Source organism: Diabrotica undecimpunctata, chromosome 9 (assembly GCF_040954645.1).
Source record: "Diabrotica undecimpunctata isolate CICGRU chromosome 9, icDiaUnde3, whole genome shotgun sequence".
Taxonomy (NCBI): domain Eukaryota; kingdom Metazoa; phylum Arthropoda; class Insecta; order Coleoptera; family Chrysomelidae; genus Diabrotica; species Diabrotica undecimpunctata.
In genome coordinates this window covers 35,536,177-35,553,804 of record NC_092811.1, presented here as the reverse complement: position 1 = coordinate 35,553,804, position 17,628 = coordinate 35,536,177, and the positions used below count along the sequence as shown (strand labels likewise).

The window sequence follows — 17,628 nt, the reverse complement described above, 5'->3', positions numbered from 1 at the left end:
TCGAGTCTTGTTCACCTAAATTTGTCTCTCTCAAGTCTTCTGCCACACAGTTCTTACATCTTCTCCTCGGTTTTCCTCCACCTTTCTTTTCATTAATTTCTAATAGCTTCATCCTTCGTCCTATAAAGCTCCCATTCATACGTCTGAAGTGATCAAACCATTGCTGTCTTTGTTGTCGCATTTTTTTAGGAACTGTAGTCACCCCGGCTCTTTCCCTAATCAGGTCGTTCCTGATCTTGTTTCTGTTAGTCTTACTCAACATCTTGGCCACACCCTCTTTACAGTTCACACTTCTTCATAGTACACCAATGCAGGCCTCACCGTACTTTTGTATATTTTGCCTTTCAGCTCTTCACTGATTTCGATCACAAAGTACCCGGCTCTTTTGCTTCCAGTTCCAGTAACAACCATCCTGTATCCAGTGGGCAATTTCTCTATCTATTGTCCCATTTTCCGATATGTAAAAGCCACGATATTTAAATTCTCCTACTCCTCCTAATTCTTCCCCAAGCAATTCGATGTTTCCAACCGTTCCTGTTTCTCTCCACGTACTTATATTCCATTTTCGACTACCCTACCCTATTAACCCTAAGTCCCCCCTCTTCAAAAGCCTTTCTCCAATCCTCCAACTTCTCAAACATTATTTTGCTCTCCTCCACTAATACGATGTCTACCGCAAAGAACATTGACCAAGGAGCCCACTCTCTTATTTTATCTCTCAGTATATTCATAACAAAATTAAACAGGTAGAGACTCAGAGAAGAGCCTTGATGCAAACCAATCGTCACTGTAAAAATTTTGGGTAATCCGACGCAGTCCTTACTTTGGTCTACGCTTCCTCATACATATCCTACACGAGCCTTACGTACTTCTCAGGAACTCATTTCTCCTTCAACCATCTCCATAGCTCTCGTCTCGGAACTGTGTCGTACGCCAACTCAAAATCTATAGATATCAAATGCAGCTCTCTTTTCTTCTCGCCGCATTTCTCTATCAATTGTCTCAAAGCAAATAATTCATCCGTTGTCCCCCTTCCTGGCATTAAACCGAACAGTTCTTCTCCTAAACCTTTACTCTACAGTGCTCTCCAATATATTCATTATATGCTAACTTTATCTCTCTATAGTTCTTACAGTCCTGAATGTCCCCTACATCTTTATTCCTTTTGTAACATCACACTCTCCCTCCATGCACTGGCATCCTTTCTTCCTTAAATATCCTACTCATCATTTGCCACAGCACATCAACCTCGTCCTCTCCTAAAGCCTTTCAAACCTCCACAGGTATTCTATCATGTCCCACTGCCTTACCATTCTTCATCCTATTTAAAGTCTCAACAACCTCATCTCTCGTTATCCCTGGTATTACATTCTCACTTAGGGTTCTTCATCCCTTGTCTCTCTGGTGTTCTTCATTTAGCAACTTTCTGAAGTACTCATATCGTCTTTTGCTTTATTTCAACGTCAGATCTTAACACTCTATGATTTGCAGTCTTAATCTGACTCACGTTAGTCAAGTCCTTTGATGGCTTGTCCGTTGTTTTAGCAATGCTGTATAACCTTTTCATCCCCTCCGATGATGAAAAGGTAAGACGTTTTAGTAGCAATGCGCTTTAAATTATTGGTTTGAGGTTTACTTGGTGAGTCCTTAAGGGGAATTTCATGGCAAATCTATCATTGCAATCTCTCTCGAAATTTAATACATTTTTTCTTCGGAAGAAAGTAGAGTTTTGTATTAAAACTCAGCATTTTACTGTAGAGAAAAGTAATACAATGCCAGTGTAGAAGATTCGCTTCAAAATTGTAGAGTTCTGGCGCAGGACAAAATTTTACACCCAAGTGGTTTGGTTATAATGCAATGAGTTCTATGCATTTCCTTCTAAACATGTTGGTTGGTTATTGAAGGTAAAACTGTGCTTTGACTTCCTTGTGGCAACAAGTGAAAAATTATCAAAAACAAAAACAAAATTCGACCAAAATATAGACCGCTTGATGGAAATAACAGTTTTTGTTTTTGTTTTTTAAGTTCTAGAAGATACAAGTACAGCTTCAACAAAACGCCAATAAACTCAACTTTCCGTTTAGTTTTAAGCCGCCATAACAAAGTCATGCGTGTATAAAGTACACAAAAAACATAGTGGTAGTTGAGTAGATAAGGTATCTTTTTGTAAATAAAATCTGGAAATCAGAGGAGCCTGATTTTGAAACCATTTAAAGGTGTTTTCAGAGTATAGTAATGTCAAATTCTTGATTGGTCTTTCGCAGTAAAACATCTAAAAAACATGTACAGTTTACTCCCCTTTCGAAATAAATGTATTCATTAGTTGTCTCCATGTCCTGTCATCTTTATTTCAGTATAGTTGTTGTATGTTCTAACATTCAAAATTCGTTGTTATTTTCTTTGCTCGACAAAGTCATTAGTATAATTATGTAAGGTGTAAGGTTTTTGCTAAATGTGACAATTGTCGGAAGGGATGATTGAAAAAAGAATAACATTCCTGCGGACCATGTTTTAAGAAAATAAAAAAAAACTGTTTTGCGCCGAAGCCACTAGTTTTACTAAAAACATTTCTATTGAACATTTGTATACTTTGACAAGGTACATTTAATGCCAAAGTACTAACAGTCCATGCCTATTATATATAGTAAGTAGTTATTGATATTTGAAAGTACAAAAATCTTATCGTTTTTCCACTCAAAATCGAAAACGTGAGTAAAACAACATAATACAGGGCATTTATAAAGAACTAATTTTTATTTCAAAAAACAAATTTAAAACAAATGGCATTTATATTATGTTTAGTCTTTTGGGTCACTGTTCTCTCTATTTGTTGTAGGATTTGTAAGTATATCATCATAGAATAGTAATACTATATATATATATATCCTTCTAGTATATACTTAGTTAGTCTTCTGGTATATGATGTATTATTTTGGAAACATCTTCTAACTTCTCGGAGTTGATGGAAAGTTTACCATTATATGCTTTCGAGATGAGAAGGTTTACATTATCTTGTTTCTTTATATTAAAAAGACGGTGAAACTATCAATGAATTCAGACGCCTTGATATAGCCTTTCATTGTTTGGGTATATGTTAAATGTCTGTATTTGCTTATGGTAAATGACTGTTTTTCTTTGCAACATCTTTGACAGTCTTTTTAAAATATTATAGCCACTAGCCTTTGAAACCCAGTATATCGGTATTTGTTAGCCGTTTTACTTGGAACTTATTATTGTTTTTTTTTTCCTGAAAAACGCAATGATTTATGTGTATTGATCAGGAGAATGAATCCTATCAATTTTTTAAAGAGCGCTTAATAGCTAATAAAATATGTAAAAATTAATACCCAGTAAATAGTGGGACAGTAATGAAATAACTGTTAAAAACCAAACAAAACAAGACACGTAGACTGCGAAAACAATGCAGTCGGACACTCCAAGAAACTATATTGTACTGTGAAGTTCTGGTCAAATTGAGTAAATCCATGTATTATTTCAATAAAATTTTGCGTGGTATCTCTTCCACTTCGAAACTTTTTGAGTTGGTGCTTAAAATTTGTTGCTACAATAAAACAATTCGTGAAATGGTGGATAAACTTAATATTCCTGAAACTACAGCGTGGAGTATAATTAAACATTATGAGGAAACAGGAAGTATCTTAGATAAAAAAGGTAAAAGCTCGGGTCCAAAACTAGTTTTTGGTAGGAATAGAATATTAGTAAAGGTTTGGAAAAAAGGTCGAAGAAATACTCTAAGGCAAGTTACAGCTGAATGGAATCATAACACTGAAATAAATTTGTCAAGAGGATGCTGCCGCTAGTAGATACATAAATCTAGAATAAAGTTTTATAAGGCTGAATTACAGGTAACAATTTAAACGTGTACTCTATGAGTTATGTCTGTATTTTTAATTTTGATTATTGTTCTCATCTATCCAGGTTCCTATATATTGGCAATTGATAACTCTTTCTACTTGTTTTCATTCGATGGCTAGAAATTTGATCTGTCACAATGCAAAAAATTATGGCATCGGATTAGAAAATATTGATAGATTTCAAGAAATCATTCATGGTTGTGCAGTAAACAACCTGGTTAAAGTGTGATTACGATTTTGTCCTGCGCATACATCACTAAAGACATACAAGATTCTTACTACATTACGACATTCTTACGACATTAGAAACATAATACCAAAGTTTGCGTAAATAAAATATTTCCTGAACTGGCATTAAAGGAAGGGGAAGGTTTTGCATATAATCAAAGACTATTGCTCTAACGTCATTTGTCTCCGTAGGATCTCTGTGATTTCTTGGAGTTTTTAATAAAATTTAGATGCTCGTCTTTTATGTATCATAAGCTCTGCAACTGCGCATCTTTTTGTATCTTCACAGGTCGAATAAACGTCGACTTGGGGTCTACCAAACTGATATCCGTAGTTTTCTCGGAAATTTCGTAGACAATAGTCTTACTTAACGATAGTTTTTAAATCAGGTAAAGAGCTCATACGTCTTAGTTACGCTTAAGCTAGCATCTAACTAGATAGTTAGTTCTTTAAAGAATAATGGGATTTTTTTTGGAAATGATTTTATTCGATCATCAATTTTGGCAACAATCGTGACATCAAGTTTATTTGCACGATTTGCATGTCTTCATCTCATATCAGCTGGTCAAGTTTTGATTTTGACAATTTTAGTTAAGCCTTGTAAGGCTTTGTTTTAGAGAGCATGTAAACTTATATGAGCATTGCGGCAAATTTAAAATTTGCACGTACCTTTCATAGCAAAATACTTGAAAGAAGAAAACTGTCTAGCTTCTGCTGACGCAAGATGATGTCTAGCAACATAATGTCTTTCTATTAATTCGATTAAATATGTATCTTTTTCATTTTTTGGTCTTCCACTATAAAAGGTTTTTATGTACCTTTATTATAAAACAAAGTCTCTTCCTTTTTGTCTTGCCAATTTATCCCTTTCTTTCATGTGAAATTTTTTATTGAGCTTTCGCTTTTTTCCTAAACCTGCAGGTTCTCCCTCCGAATATTCCGAATCCGACATTTTTCTAAACAAAGATAAAATTTTAATATTTTTATTCAACAATAACTAAATGCCAACTTATCCATTAGACACTGAACTGAACTTTAATTTTTACAGCAGGTTAAATAATATTCACTTTTAAAACGACTTTTAAAATTCTTTTCGACAATAGCTAAACAATATTGTTTACTCGACGAAAGTGCAAAGCAACCTGAACATCAGCTGTTCCAGACTCCGAAGGTTATTAAGCGACACGGTGTTTACATTGCGTGGAAAAACGGTAACATTCCAGTAATATTATCCGTTTTCCGCTCAACAACAATGTTTTTACATAAAGGAGACCGGCGATAGCTCACCCAATAGAAGATACAAATATTCATAAAATGGCTATCTCACTTTAATTCGCCATATATTTGGAATGTTATCCTTTTTCCAATCACCCATTCCATTATAAGTTTTATTATCTTATATAGTACTGTATTTGAGTAGTGCCACCTATATGTAGTCTAGAACCGAGAACCATCTTGCTCTCGTACATATTTCTATATTATTCTATAGTAATACTATCAATTTATTTTCTCTTTTCCAGTATCATTCTTGATAATATTTACTGTTATAGGAATCCTTTGAATACGTGCAATCAAGACATTCCTCGAAATTATCGTTGCATGATAAGAAAGGTAAGGAATTTTATGTTTTCTATTTCTTTTTATGTCATCAAATATTACGAACGATGAACAGATAAATCTTTAATCAGCTATAGCTTTATTGAATTATTTTTTTTTTAGACTCTGACTCAGAATTCGGACTCAGTTCTACAGCCTCACCTCTTAACCATAGCGCAGCACACCATAGAGTATCGGTAATGCCAAAAAGGACACATGGAGCGCCGAGAAGAAAACGAACGCAACAGGTACGGTTTTTATAATGTTTTCAAGAATTTTTCTAGTGATTTATGTTACTGCTTACATCGTTATCGAATATTCTAAGTCAAAACTTAGGTCGAAACGTCAGTTGGTTCATTAAAAAGAAAATATGTTCGGAAAGCCTGTTTGCTGTTTTACTCAATGTCAATTGGAATCCGTAAAATTATGTAATTGACATTCAAAATCGGCATAAACTATAAAAGGAGTTGTTTGTTGGTATGTAAAATTACGAAAAGCCACATGATCATATTTAGGAACAGTCATTTTGCATTTATTCATATCTGAAGACATTTCTTCGTGCTCTGATAGTTTGCTTTCACTGCGAAAATAGTTTAAACAACGATCGCAAATATATTTTTTATTTAGTCCAGTTTTTATTTTGTCCGTAGCGATTGTCTGAAATAGCGATTAGTTTTCTGCCACGAATATTATTTTTCTCAAAGTACATTTTGAGACAGCTAGCTATTTCGTCCGACCCTCTTTTAGCGGTGGATTCATCCCACATAAAAAAGTGACCCTGGCCATCTCCAAGGGAATGTATGCTTAAATTATAGCACCACAGTTTTCTCTTATATAACATGGGACCAGTGGTAAGTTTTGGCGCGGGAAGGGTTTGCTGTAGATCAAAACTTAGTGCGTGCACATCTGGTTTTAAGTTTGCTTCCTCTACTGCGTCTCTGACTGCCTGTTAATCTGCTTCAGCTTTTCTATAATGTAATTCTTGTACAGTTTTAATTTTTTCAACTAGTTTACAGTTTCATCATTGTGCATTTCAGCATTTTCTAAAGCTACTGAAAACTTCATTCCATTTTTGGAGTTTTGAAACTATTATATTCTTCTGAATTGATCTGCAGAAACTGGAGTTTTCTTTTTTAAAATGCATTCTCCTACATATTTCTCATAAGAAGTCTGAATAGAATATAAGAGATTTTAGAAAATCTATATCAGAATTGGAATATTTTTTACGGTGATTTGAATGTCGACATCTTAGATCTGATTTTGGAGTATTTGATCCAGTTTTTAATATTTTTACTAGATTTTCAACTCGACCTCGATTTTTTGGTAAGCCATGGATACTTAGGAAAGCCATTTTGCATACTTTATCATCTTTTCCTTGTGATTTTAATTTATATTCAATAGGTTGAGATCTTTTTGACACTAGTGCTTTAGTTTTCTTTCTATAACATTTTTAGATCTCATACAACCTTGTAAGTAAGCATTTTGTGTATCAAAATTGTTCATGCCCCAAAAATTAACAAAAATTGTCTGCAGTTCTTCATGAGATGCGAATAACTCATAGCATTTATTGGGGCAACCACACGCTGGACCTTGTATTTTTGATAAAACAATATTTCCTTTACCTCGGTATTGTTTATATCCTTTTCCACGATTTCTGAGTTCTTTCGTTTTTAATTGCTTACATAACTTGCGTTTCCTTTTTCTAGATTTTGTTTCTGAAACAGAATCTTCTTTTTGTTGTTTACTGGGTTCATTTAATTCTCCTCTATTTTCTTTTTCTTCCTCCCCTTCTTCTTCAATACTGGACTCTGGGTGTGCGAGAAAAAATTTCTTGAAGTCCATGTTCGTTCAAATGTTTTCTAAAACATAATTAAAAATAATATTAAGTATTATAGCGCTGCAGAGAATTCATTTTCATATTTGCAAGTAAAAAATGTTAAGTTTTTATGCAAAGTGAATGTGGATGTAAACAATGTTAAATACATCCTTTACCATTTTTTACTTGCAAACAATTATTCTAAGAATATAAATAAATTACCTTCTTTGTAGAAAGTTAATCGAGCTATTTTATAGCTTGACTAAATATTTGAAATGCAGGATCTTTATCTGAGTCGTAATCTTCGTAGCCCTCAGAATTGTCACTATTAACATCAAAAAAGCCATTTAGATTTGAACAACCTGCTTTGTCTTCCGCCATCATGGACAAATAACATTATTTTCATGCTTATGCATGTCTCTTACCAAATTTTAAGAAATTAATCTGGCTCCATCTATTATTCGGAGGATAAAATAAGTCAAGTTTTCTGCGTTGCCATGTCCCTTGCCATATTTTACATAATATTTCGGGAAAAATCAAAATTTGTGCATTACCATTGTTTGCTACAGAGCCCCTCATTTTATGAAATGATTTATTACCTTTTGTTTTTAATAGTAATTAAAAACTGTAAAAAAAAATTGACATTGTAATCGTTTTCAGCTTTCCACGGCACTACCAGTCACACCAGAAGTCAATGAAGATTCGTCAATTAGAAGTACATCACCAGAAGTACATAAAAAAGGTAATAAGGACAGCCTGTTGCTAAATTTTGTGTTTGGTTATGTCAAACGTCGTATTAAATGGTTTATCAAAAGAACATTTTTACAATCTTGTACATTTTTAATGAAAATAGTATTTATTAATATTCCATTTGATACAAACACATTTGGCATATCTTTTGGCTTTGCTCTAGCTTGGCAATTTTGTGCTTTTGTAAGTTTCATTATTATATAAATAAGACGGATCTGAATATTTTATAGACGATATAAAAACAGCAAAATGACTAGATCTATAGATAAAAACATTAAAACATAATGAATAATGATTAATAGTAATGATTTCTCACCTTCTAGATCTTTATTGAGCTTTATATATATATTTGTATCTAATTGTATATCTAAGTTTCTTTTTCCTAAAATCTAAAATCCATTTTGGGTCCTATAAGATACTTGAGGTACTAACAATTTTTTCATAAAGCATTCTATCAAACTCTCCAGATATACTTGCGATAAATTACTAACTCTAAGCAATGCTTTCCTTTTCCCTTGCCATAGAGGTTTATCTCTCTTCTGCGTTATAATAACTGCGTTTCATTTGTTAAAATGTTTATTGAAATAAGTCATGGCAACCTCGTTTACGCTTTCGACTGTTCAAGACATCCAGTGTGTTAAGATTACACGTTGGGGGGGGCTGTGGTGTACTTGTTAGTAGAATCAAAGATGGGAAAGTAGTTGCCCTAAATTTCTGGTGAGTATTTGCCGTTGGTGATGGCATGGTGTTTTAAGAGCTTCTTTGCTCTGATGTTAGAGCTTTCGATGTTTTCCAAAAAGTATCTTTTACTTTTGAATTCGATTTTAAATTGTAGGGATGTTGGCTACTTGAAGGATTAATGCCAATCGATAACCATAATATTTGACCATAATTCTTCTCAGGATTTTCCTCTCCGTTGCTATGAGTTTAATTGTCTTTGCGGAGGCGAGTCTTGCTCTGTACTCAACAATGCATGTGTGTAGAAGAAAAACATGATTGTCGTTCCCAAATTTACCGCATAGTGCTTTCAGGATGAGGTTAGCTCTCTGTTTTACCCTGTTTAGGATATTTTTAATATCGGTGTTACATTTGGGGGTCTTTGTAAATTCGACACCCAAATAGGGCACTGACGAGTCTTTCTCTCCGTTGAGCATTATATGGTTCTTTTCCTCGATATGTCAGCGGCAATTGGGAATCAACTTTATTACTTTTTATTATGGCCTGAGGACTTATTTTTTAGTTTTTGTACGTCGAAATTCGCACTAAGTTACACAATAAAACAATCACAAATAAGAGATAAAAATTGATTCCAAAACACCAGGAAAAGTTTAGAGAAGCATTAGCAGAAGCTGACCTACCAGTGACTACCGGAGGCCCTGATAAAGCGTGGGAATACACAAAGAAATGGATCACTGAAGCCATCAACAATACTAATGCCAAAGACAAAACAGCTAGGAAAAAACATTGGATAACTGAAGAGATTCTCAATCTTCTAGAAGAAAGACGAAAACTTAGAAACGGCACATCCAATTCAAAACAAAAAGAAATAGAGATATGAACCATAAATAAAACTATAAAAGACTTGTGCAGAAGGGACAAAAATAATTGTATTAAAAACATGTGGAAAACATACAACTATAGGAATATGCTGACTGTCAAGAATCTAGAGAACTTTTCTCAAAAGTCAAGTATCCAGCGAGAATTCAAATCGCAGACACAGATCATTAAAGGTAATAGTGGAAATACCATAACAAACTCAGACGGTATCTCAGAGGTGTGTAAACAATATTTCGAAATACTATTCTCTAACAACAACCCAGACAATAATACAGAGAACAGAAACAAGAAAAAGAACCTCAAATATTGAAATCAGAAATTGAGGCGGCAATTAAATAGCTAAAATTTAGAAAAGCAGAAGAAGATGAAATAGCAGCTAAAACACTCAAAGAAATGGGAGAATTAGGGACGGAAGTAATGCTTAGAATTTGCAATGAGATCTGCAATACCGGTAAGTGGCCAAATGACCGGGGTAAACTCACGTTTATTCTCATGTATAAAAAAGGTTCACCGATATTGCAGTAATTACAGTAGCATTGATATCACACGCGAGCAAAGTACTTCTAATCTACCATCTATCATATCTACTTCTATCATCAATGAAAGATTAAAATCAATTCTCTTACCACAAATTCCCCAAGAACAATGCGGATTCGTCCCAGGTAGAGGAACAAGAGAACATATTCTTAATATTCGTCAAATTATCGAAAAATCTCGAGAGTTTAACATAGAAACATATTTATGCTTTGACTGTTCCAAGGCTTTGGATACCGTAAAATGGGATAAAATGTGGCATATACTTACAGAAGTGGGTACGCCAGAACATCTTATTTATTTATTATAAAAACTATATGTAAATAATACTGCTAATGTAAGAGTTAATAATGTGGTTTCGAAAAACTTAAACAAATTAAAATCTGGAGTTCGACAGGGATGCATAATATCCCCTATTCTATTCAAAATATATAGTGAACATATTAGACGTCAAGTTTTTGAGCAATGGCAAGGTGGAGCAACGATAGGAGGAAGAAAAATCAAAACCTACGTTATGCTGATGACACGGTTATATTGGCGTCATCATCAGAAGAACTGGAACAAATTATGAATAGGCTAGGCACAGTGAGTCCGGAATATGGTTTGAAAATAAATATGCAGAAAATTAAAGTGATGATCATCGATAGAATCGGAAACAATCAAGCAGAGATAAGAAACATGGCAGGTTACGAAGTGGTCAGGCAATTTAATTACTTAGACTTCGTTATTACTAACCGTGGAGGATCCGAAGACGAGATCCGTCGACGCATCACAATGGCGAGACCGGCAACAGCCAAACTCACAAAAATTTGAACGAACACTGACATCACAAATAATGTACCTGGTATGAGTTTCGCGCATAGATCCTTCCATTTTTCACTGAGCGTTTCCTGACTTGTTTGTTGATGTTTTATTGAAGGTAAGTGTTTCGGCTCCCTAGGTTGTAGCAGGAAACACACCCTAGTCAAAAGTCTCCTATGTTCGGATAAATTTCCGCTTTCAGGTAAATGAAAATTACCAAGTTTTCGGGAAGAACTGCGTTGAGAATTTAAAAGTCGACGTTTCGGCACCTATTTTGGGGCCATTATCAAGAGGGATATGGTTCTGTTCGAGTTCGGGATGATGTACGATTACCTTGTTCTGTAGAAATATAGTAGGCCATGATATTATCCATACTTGGAAATATGTGGAATTCTACTTCTTCTTAAGGTGCCTTCTCCATTACTGAAGGTTGGCTTTAACTACAGCAAATTGCTCTCTATCTTGAGCTGTTCTTAGTATCGAATGTGTGTCCATGCCTGTCCAGTCTCTTACATTATTCAACCAGGAGCATTTTCTTCTTCCTGGACCTCTTCTTCCTTCCACTTTCTCTTCCATTATAAGTCGTAGGAAGTTGTATTTTTCTCCTCTGTAAATATGTCCTAGATAACTCGTTTTTCTGTTTTTTACAATATTTAGGAGTTCTCTCTCAGTACCCATTCTTCTTAGCACCTCGTTGTTGGTCACGTGCTCTGTCCAAGAGATCTTTAGCATCCTTTGAGAAACCCACATCTCAAAGGCTTCTATACGCCTCATTGAAATGCGGACCTAGCATATTCTATACGAGCACGTATTTCGACCTCGTGGTCAAGATCGTTTGTTATCCAGCAACCAAGATACTGGAATCTTTGTACTGGTTCTATATGTTTGTTATAGATACAAATATTAATGTGGACATTTGGTGCACGTGTAACAGCCATTACTTTTGTTTTATTTGTATTTATATTTAGTCCCAAGCCCTCTCTGGTTATGACATTCAAAAGTCGTTGTAAACCCTCAGCACTGTCCTCAATAATGACGGTGTCGTCTGCGTATCTTAAGTTGTTTACGTATTCTCCGTTGATTTTTATTCCTTCTTCAATATTTTCGGGGGCAGTTTGAAAGATCTTTTCGCAATATATATTCCATAACAGTGGAGAAAGTACACAGCCCTGACGAACTCCTCTTTTTATTGGCAATTCTGCTGTCAGACGATTGTCTATTTTGATCGACGCCATTTGATCCCAATATAGTTTTTTAATAAGTGCTACAGTGTTATGGTCTATACCATGTTGTGTTAGGGTTTCTATGAGTTCTACAGGGTGATTAATAACTACGAGGTATAGCAAACATACAATTTTTTAAATGGGAAACCATAAATGGGAATATATTTTTTCATATTTATATTCCACTCATAATTCTTGTTCTTATAATATTGGTCTTTGCGTTACTATACAGAGTGTTTAACAAGTTATTACTATTTTTATTTCGAAATCCCTATAAAATCAAAACCATGTATATAAAGAAATAATGCATAAGCAATTATTTATTTTGTATGAGGTAAGCAATATATTGTTGTTTTTAAATTAAGTTTAATTGAAATAATTGACTAAAATTTGTATATAGAGTGAACTACGAAACGAAATTAAGATTTTCTCAATTTTTTTAAATGGATAATCCTGTATTTTATTTTTTAGAAATATTTTATTTATGATACTCTTTCATTCTTGTATATAATTCCCTATACCTAAACTCATTATTTTCCGAGATATTTTTAGTTTTCTTTAAATTTCAGGAATACATTCAATTTTTGTAAGTTGAAATAAGTATTGAGTATTGAGTGAAAATTTTACCAAATTTATTTTTATTCAAGAAGTAACTAACAAAAAATATAAACCATAATAATATGTAATGAATGTAACAATTAATGTGATATTAAGAAAATAAATCTAAGTGAAATGTTCAAAATGTTCACCTTCAACTTCTATACAAGTTTGTAACCTATATTCAAATGACCGAGCCACATTTCTTAACATTTTTAAGTCAATATTATTAAAAGCTTCTTTTATATTTTTTATATTATCTGGCGTTGTTGGAGGCCTCTGGTATACAAGGTCTTTAAAATAGCCGCACATGAAAAAATCAATTTTGGAGAATAACGGTGATCGCAGTGGCCAAACAGTTGGTCCTCCTCTCAGGAAAGCTATTGATGATTGTGAATAGAATCAGTGTGGTGAACTGGAGCACCGTCGTGTAAAATTCACATTCGTTGTCGAATATTAAGCGGTACATTTTTTAATAGTATTGACAAATGAGTATTTAGAAAATCCAGATATACGGCACCATTCACAAGACCGTCAAACATTTATAGACCACCTAGTTTGACTATGAGTATTAACAAAATAGGGATTGCTTGATGCTTAGTAATGAAAATTATGCCGATTCACTGTTCCATTTTTGTGAAATGCAGCCCCAAAAAGCACATAATCGAAACGAAATCTCGTGTCTCGAGTCTCTTTGCACTTGTTGCTGAGACCATTGACAAAAAGCTAATCGTTGATAATCATCGACTGCCAATTCTTGATGTAGCTGTATGCGGTAAGGATGCAGTTTATATTTACGAAAGATTTTTTCACAAGTACTGATATGATATAAGCATATGATAGTGTCCCGTTAAAGAAAATGTTTGAGGTCCTTGAAAGGTCCGGATTGGATTCGACGTATATCCGAGCGATATATAAATTGTACGAAAATGCAGTTAGTTGTGTAAAAATTGGAACTAGAACCTCAAATGAATTTAAAGTCACTAAAGCCCTAAAGCAAGGATGCTGTTTGTCACCGACACTCTTTAAAATATACGTCCAAGAAGCATTGAGGAATTGGAGAAATAAATGTAGATTTATGGGCATCGAAGGTGGTGGTTGCAACCGATGAGGAAGATATAAATTATATGAATCGAAAATTATTTGAGGAATATGCCAAATGGGGGCTTACGGTAAACATAAGCAAAACAGAATATTTAAAAATTGGAGGAAATACCACAGATCTGAGGCTTGAAAACGCAGTCATAAAAGGCTTCAACCAGTATAAATATCTAGGAAGCATCATATCAGCAGATGGCAGAGTTAAGATAGATGTACAAAACCGAATAACTCAAGGGAAAAAATGCATACGAATACTGAATTCATTACTGTGGTCTAATAAAATAAAGATGCATACCAAACTTCGCGTATACAGAACAATTGTAGAACCAATTACCACATATGGTGCCGAATGTTGGACGATGACAAAGAATGAACGGATAAAATAGACGTTGTGGAAATGGATTATCTTAGAAGGTCATGTCGAGTATCGAGAATGGAAAGAATCAGGAATGAGGAAATACGAAACCTTACAGGAATTAGAGATACTCTTTCAGATAGAATACAAGGAAGGCAATTACAATGATATGGTCACGTGATGAGAATGGAGAAGGAACGGTGGCCAAAGAAAGCCTTAATGTATGTTCCGCCAGAAAGAAGGAAAAGGGGAAGACCACCAAATTCCTGGAGAAGAGAAATTAAAAAACAATGCAATCTAGAGGCTTAGAAGAGGGAGATTGGAGAGATAGGAAAAGATGGAGGCTGAAATGCGGGAAGCGGCAATCGCCGTAGGACCCCCGTTATATGATGATGATGATGACTGATGTGGGGATCTTCAGTAGTAGCTATCAGTACATAATATTACTTTTCTTCACTTGTTTTGGTTCTTTCATTTTTTTCATATACAACTGACCCAGTGCGAACAAAACTATCCATTAATTTTTCAAAAACTCTTGCGTTTAGCTTCCTCCGTTCAGGATGTTGCTCGTGATATATTCTGGATGCAAGTAAACAATTTCTCGAACTTTTTTCTAATACCCAGATTATATCTGTTAACTCTTCTACAGAAAAATGCATTTTTAACAATAAAGACAAGCCACACAGACTGATTAAAAAGGTAATAATATGAAAACTGTCATTTTCAAAGCCTACCATTTAGTATTTACATTTTGTTATGCATTATTTTTTTTTGTCAGTTACTTATTCAATAAAATAATTTTGTTATATTGTCACTCAATACTCAATACTTATTTCTACTTATTGTAAATATATCTATTGTGGCTAAACACCCCACACGGGGTTACGCTGCTTAAGCTCTCTCCACTTATTATTTATTTTTCTCCACTGTTTCCTATCTCTGGTTTTCTCTCTCCATTGCCGTACGCCCGCCCTGTTGAGATCATTTGTTACTTCTTGTAGCCATGTAGATCTTGGTCTTCCACGTCTTCTTTTTACCAGCTGGTGTCCATTCCAATATTGAAAAAATGGTCGTAGATGGTCCTGATCTCCATATATGTCCTAGTCATTTTGCCCTTTGCTGTTTTATTTTACAAACTATATCCTCTTTAATTTCGTTTAGTAGTTCATGATTCGTTCTTTGTCTAAAATGAAAGAGTATCATAAATACAATATTTCTAAAAAATAAAATATATTGTGATCCATTTAAAACAATTGAGAAAATCGTAATTTTGTTTTGTAGTTCACCCTGTATATAAATTTTTGTTAATGATTTCAATTAAACTTAATTTAAAAATTACAATATATTGTTTACTTTATTAAATAATACATAATGTTGATTTCATAGGGATTTCGAAATAAAAATGGCCATAACTTGTTAAATACTCTGTATAGTAATGCACAATCCAATACTATAAGAATAAGCCTTATGAGAAGAATACAAATTTGAAAAAATATATAGGGTGTTTCATTTTAAAAATTGTATGTTTGCTATACAACGTAGTTATTAGTCACCCTGTAGAATTCCACATATTTTCCAAATATGGAGAATATTATGCCTACATTTTTGTAAATAAGTTTTTTTGGATATTCTATACCATAATGGAATTAATCTGCCTACTGTCCTCACTCGTGACGTACCAGCATCTTGTCCTGTTAAAATACAAGAACGGTCAAACGGCACTGAAGTCTCAATGTATTACTGAAAAAATAAAATAATAACCTTCGTATATTGTGAATAATTCTTTACATACCCATTTACTAATCATTGTTCCGCATGTGTGCTTCCCCTAATGCCAAACTTTTGCTTTGCAGAGTCCCTAATCGAACTTTATAGCATGAGTTCAACAATTCTAACAGAAACTCAACTAAAATGTTCTTCTTTACCGCCTGGTCTTACTCCGCCAGGTGCCGCAGATAGCAAGTTGAACCGAAGCAAGTCGAATGCCGGGAGCAAGTCGCAAGACCTCTTCTCTCAGTTACCGGAAGACGCCAACGAAAAGGAAGAGAAACTCTCCCTGTTCGACAGGATATTCCCGAGAAAGAGCGGAAGGAAGAAGAAGAAAGAGGGGAAAGAGAAAGCGGACGAGCAGGTCGTTGAGAGCTTCGAGCAAGGTAAATTTCGGCAGAGGAATACTGTAGATTTTTAGATTGTGTGAAAATAAAAGTTCTAAAAAAAACTAATGTTTGTAGATTCTATATTATTGAATTCCTATGTATACGTTATAAATATTATTCAGTCTTTTATAGTCTGTATATTTATAAATGTCATAAGTTATATATCAGAGATTTTCATCCTGCGGCCGACGGAATATTTGCGAAAAATAGATAAATATTTTTGAAACCGTTTGGAAATCAAATTTATAACTAGTCAAAAATTTTGTTTATTTTCAAAAAACCAACAAAGTTAATACAGAATGATAAATCGTTACGCAACGAAAAATTCCTAAATCTAACCAATTTTAAATAAAACTGATTTAAATTCGAGCACGTACATTATGTAAAGCTGTTTTTTCTTTCACTGAATTAATTAAAAATCACTAACAGAAATAGATTTGAAGCATGCAATATAGAATTTTTTATCTATTTTCAATTTAACTTGATTTATTCTACTCGTGTACTTGGTAATTCGATATTAAGCAAAAAAATTATTGTTTCTATATCGTTTTATAATTATTGCACTCTTTTACCGTCAACATTGTATGACAATTTTATACTTCGGTCGTCAGAGACGAAAATGCCCACTCAACCTCTAAAAATCGTTTTTAGAGGTTGAAGCGACAACGCTTGAAGTGACTATCGATTTTGAATGTCAGTTTCTTCTTATGGTGCCTATCCGTTACGGATGTTGGACACTAACATGGCTATTCTGACTTTTTTGACTGCTGCCCTGTTAAGTTAAACCATTTTCGCAGGTTATGCAGCCAGGATATTCTTCTTCGTCCTGGACCTCTTTTCCCGTGCACTTTACCTTGAAGTATGGTCCGAAGTAGGTCATATCGTTGTTCATTGCGCATTATATGGCCCAGGTATTCTAGTTTGCGACGTTTTATCGTTACGACTAGTTCGCGCTCTTTACCCAATCTATGTAGTACTTCTTCGTTGGTAACTCTGTCTACTCAGAAAATCCTCAACATGCGTCTATAGCACCACATCT

The 17,628-nt window shown here is 34.1% G+C and overlaps 1 protein-coding gene across 8 annotated transcripts in view; it reads left to right on the top strand.

Annotated features, from left to right (window-relative positions):
- LOC140449831 (uncharacterized) overlaps positions 1-17,628 on the top strand; it is a 471,756-nt gene that overhangs the window by 424,039 nt on the left and 30,089 nt on the right. For 6 of the 8 annotated variants that reach the window (XM_072543189.1, XM_072543188.1, XM_072543190.1 and 3 more), the window contains 4 exons: positions 5,654-5,714; positions 5,823-5,947; positions 8,176-8,257; positions 16,287-16,586. In XM_072543189.1, coding sequence (XP_072399290.1) covers positions 5,654-5,714; positions 5,823-5,947; positions 8,176-8,257; positions 16,287-16,586 — 568 coding nt within the window. The remainder of the gene's footprint in view (positions 1-5,653; positions 5,715-5,822; positions 5,948-8,175; positions 8,258-16,286; positions 16,587-17,628) is intronic. The other 2 variants (XM_072543192.1, XM_072543194.1) reach the window with 2 other exon arrangements.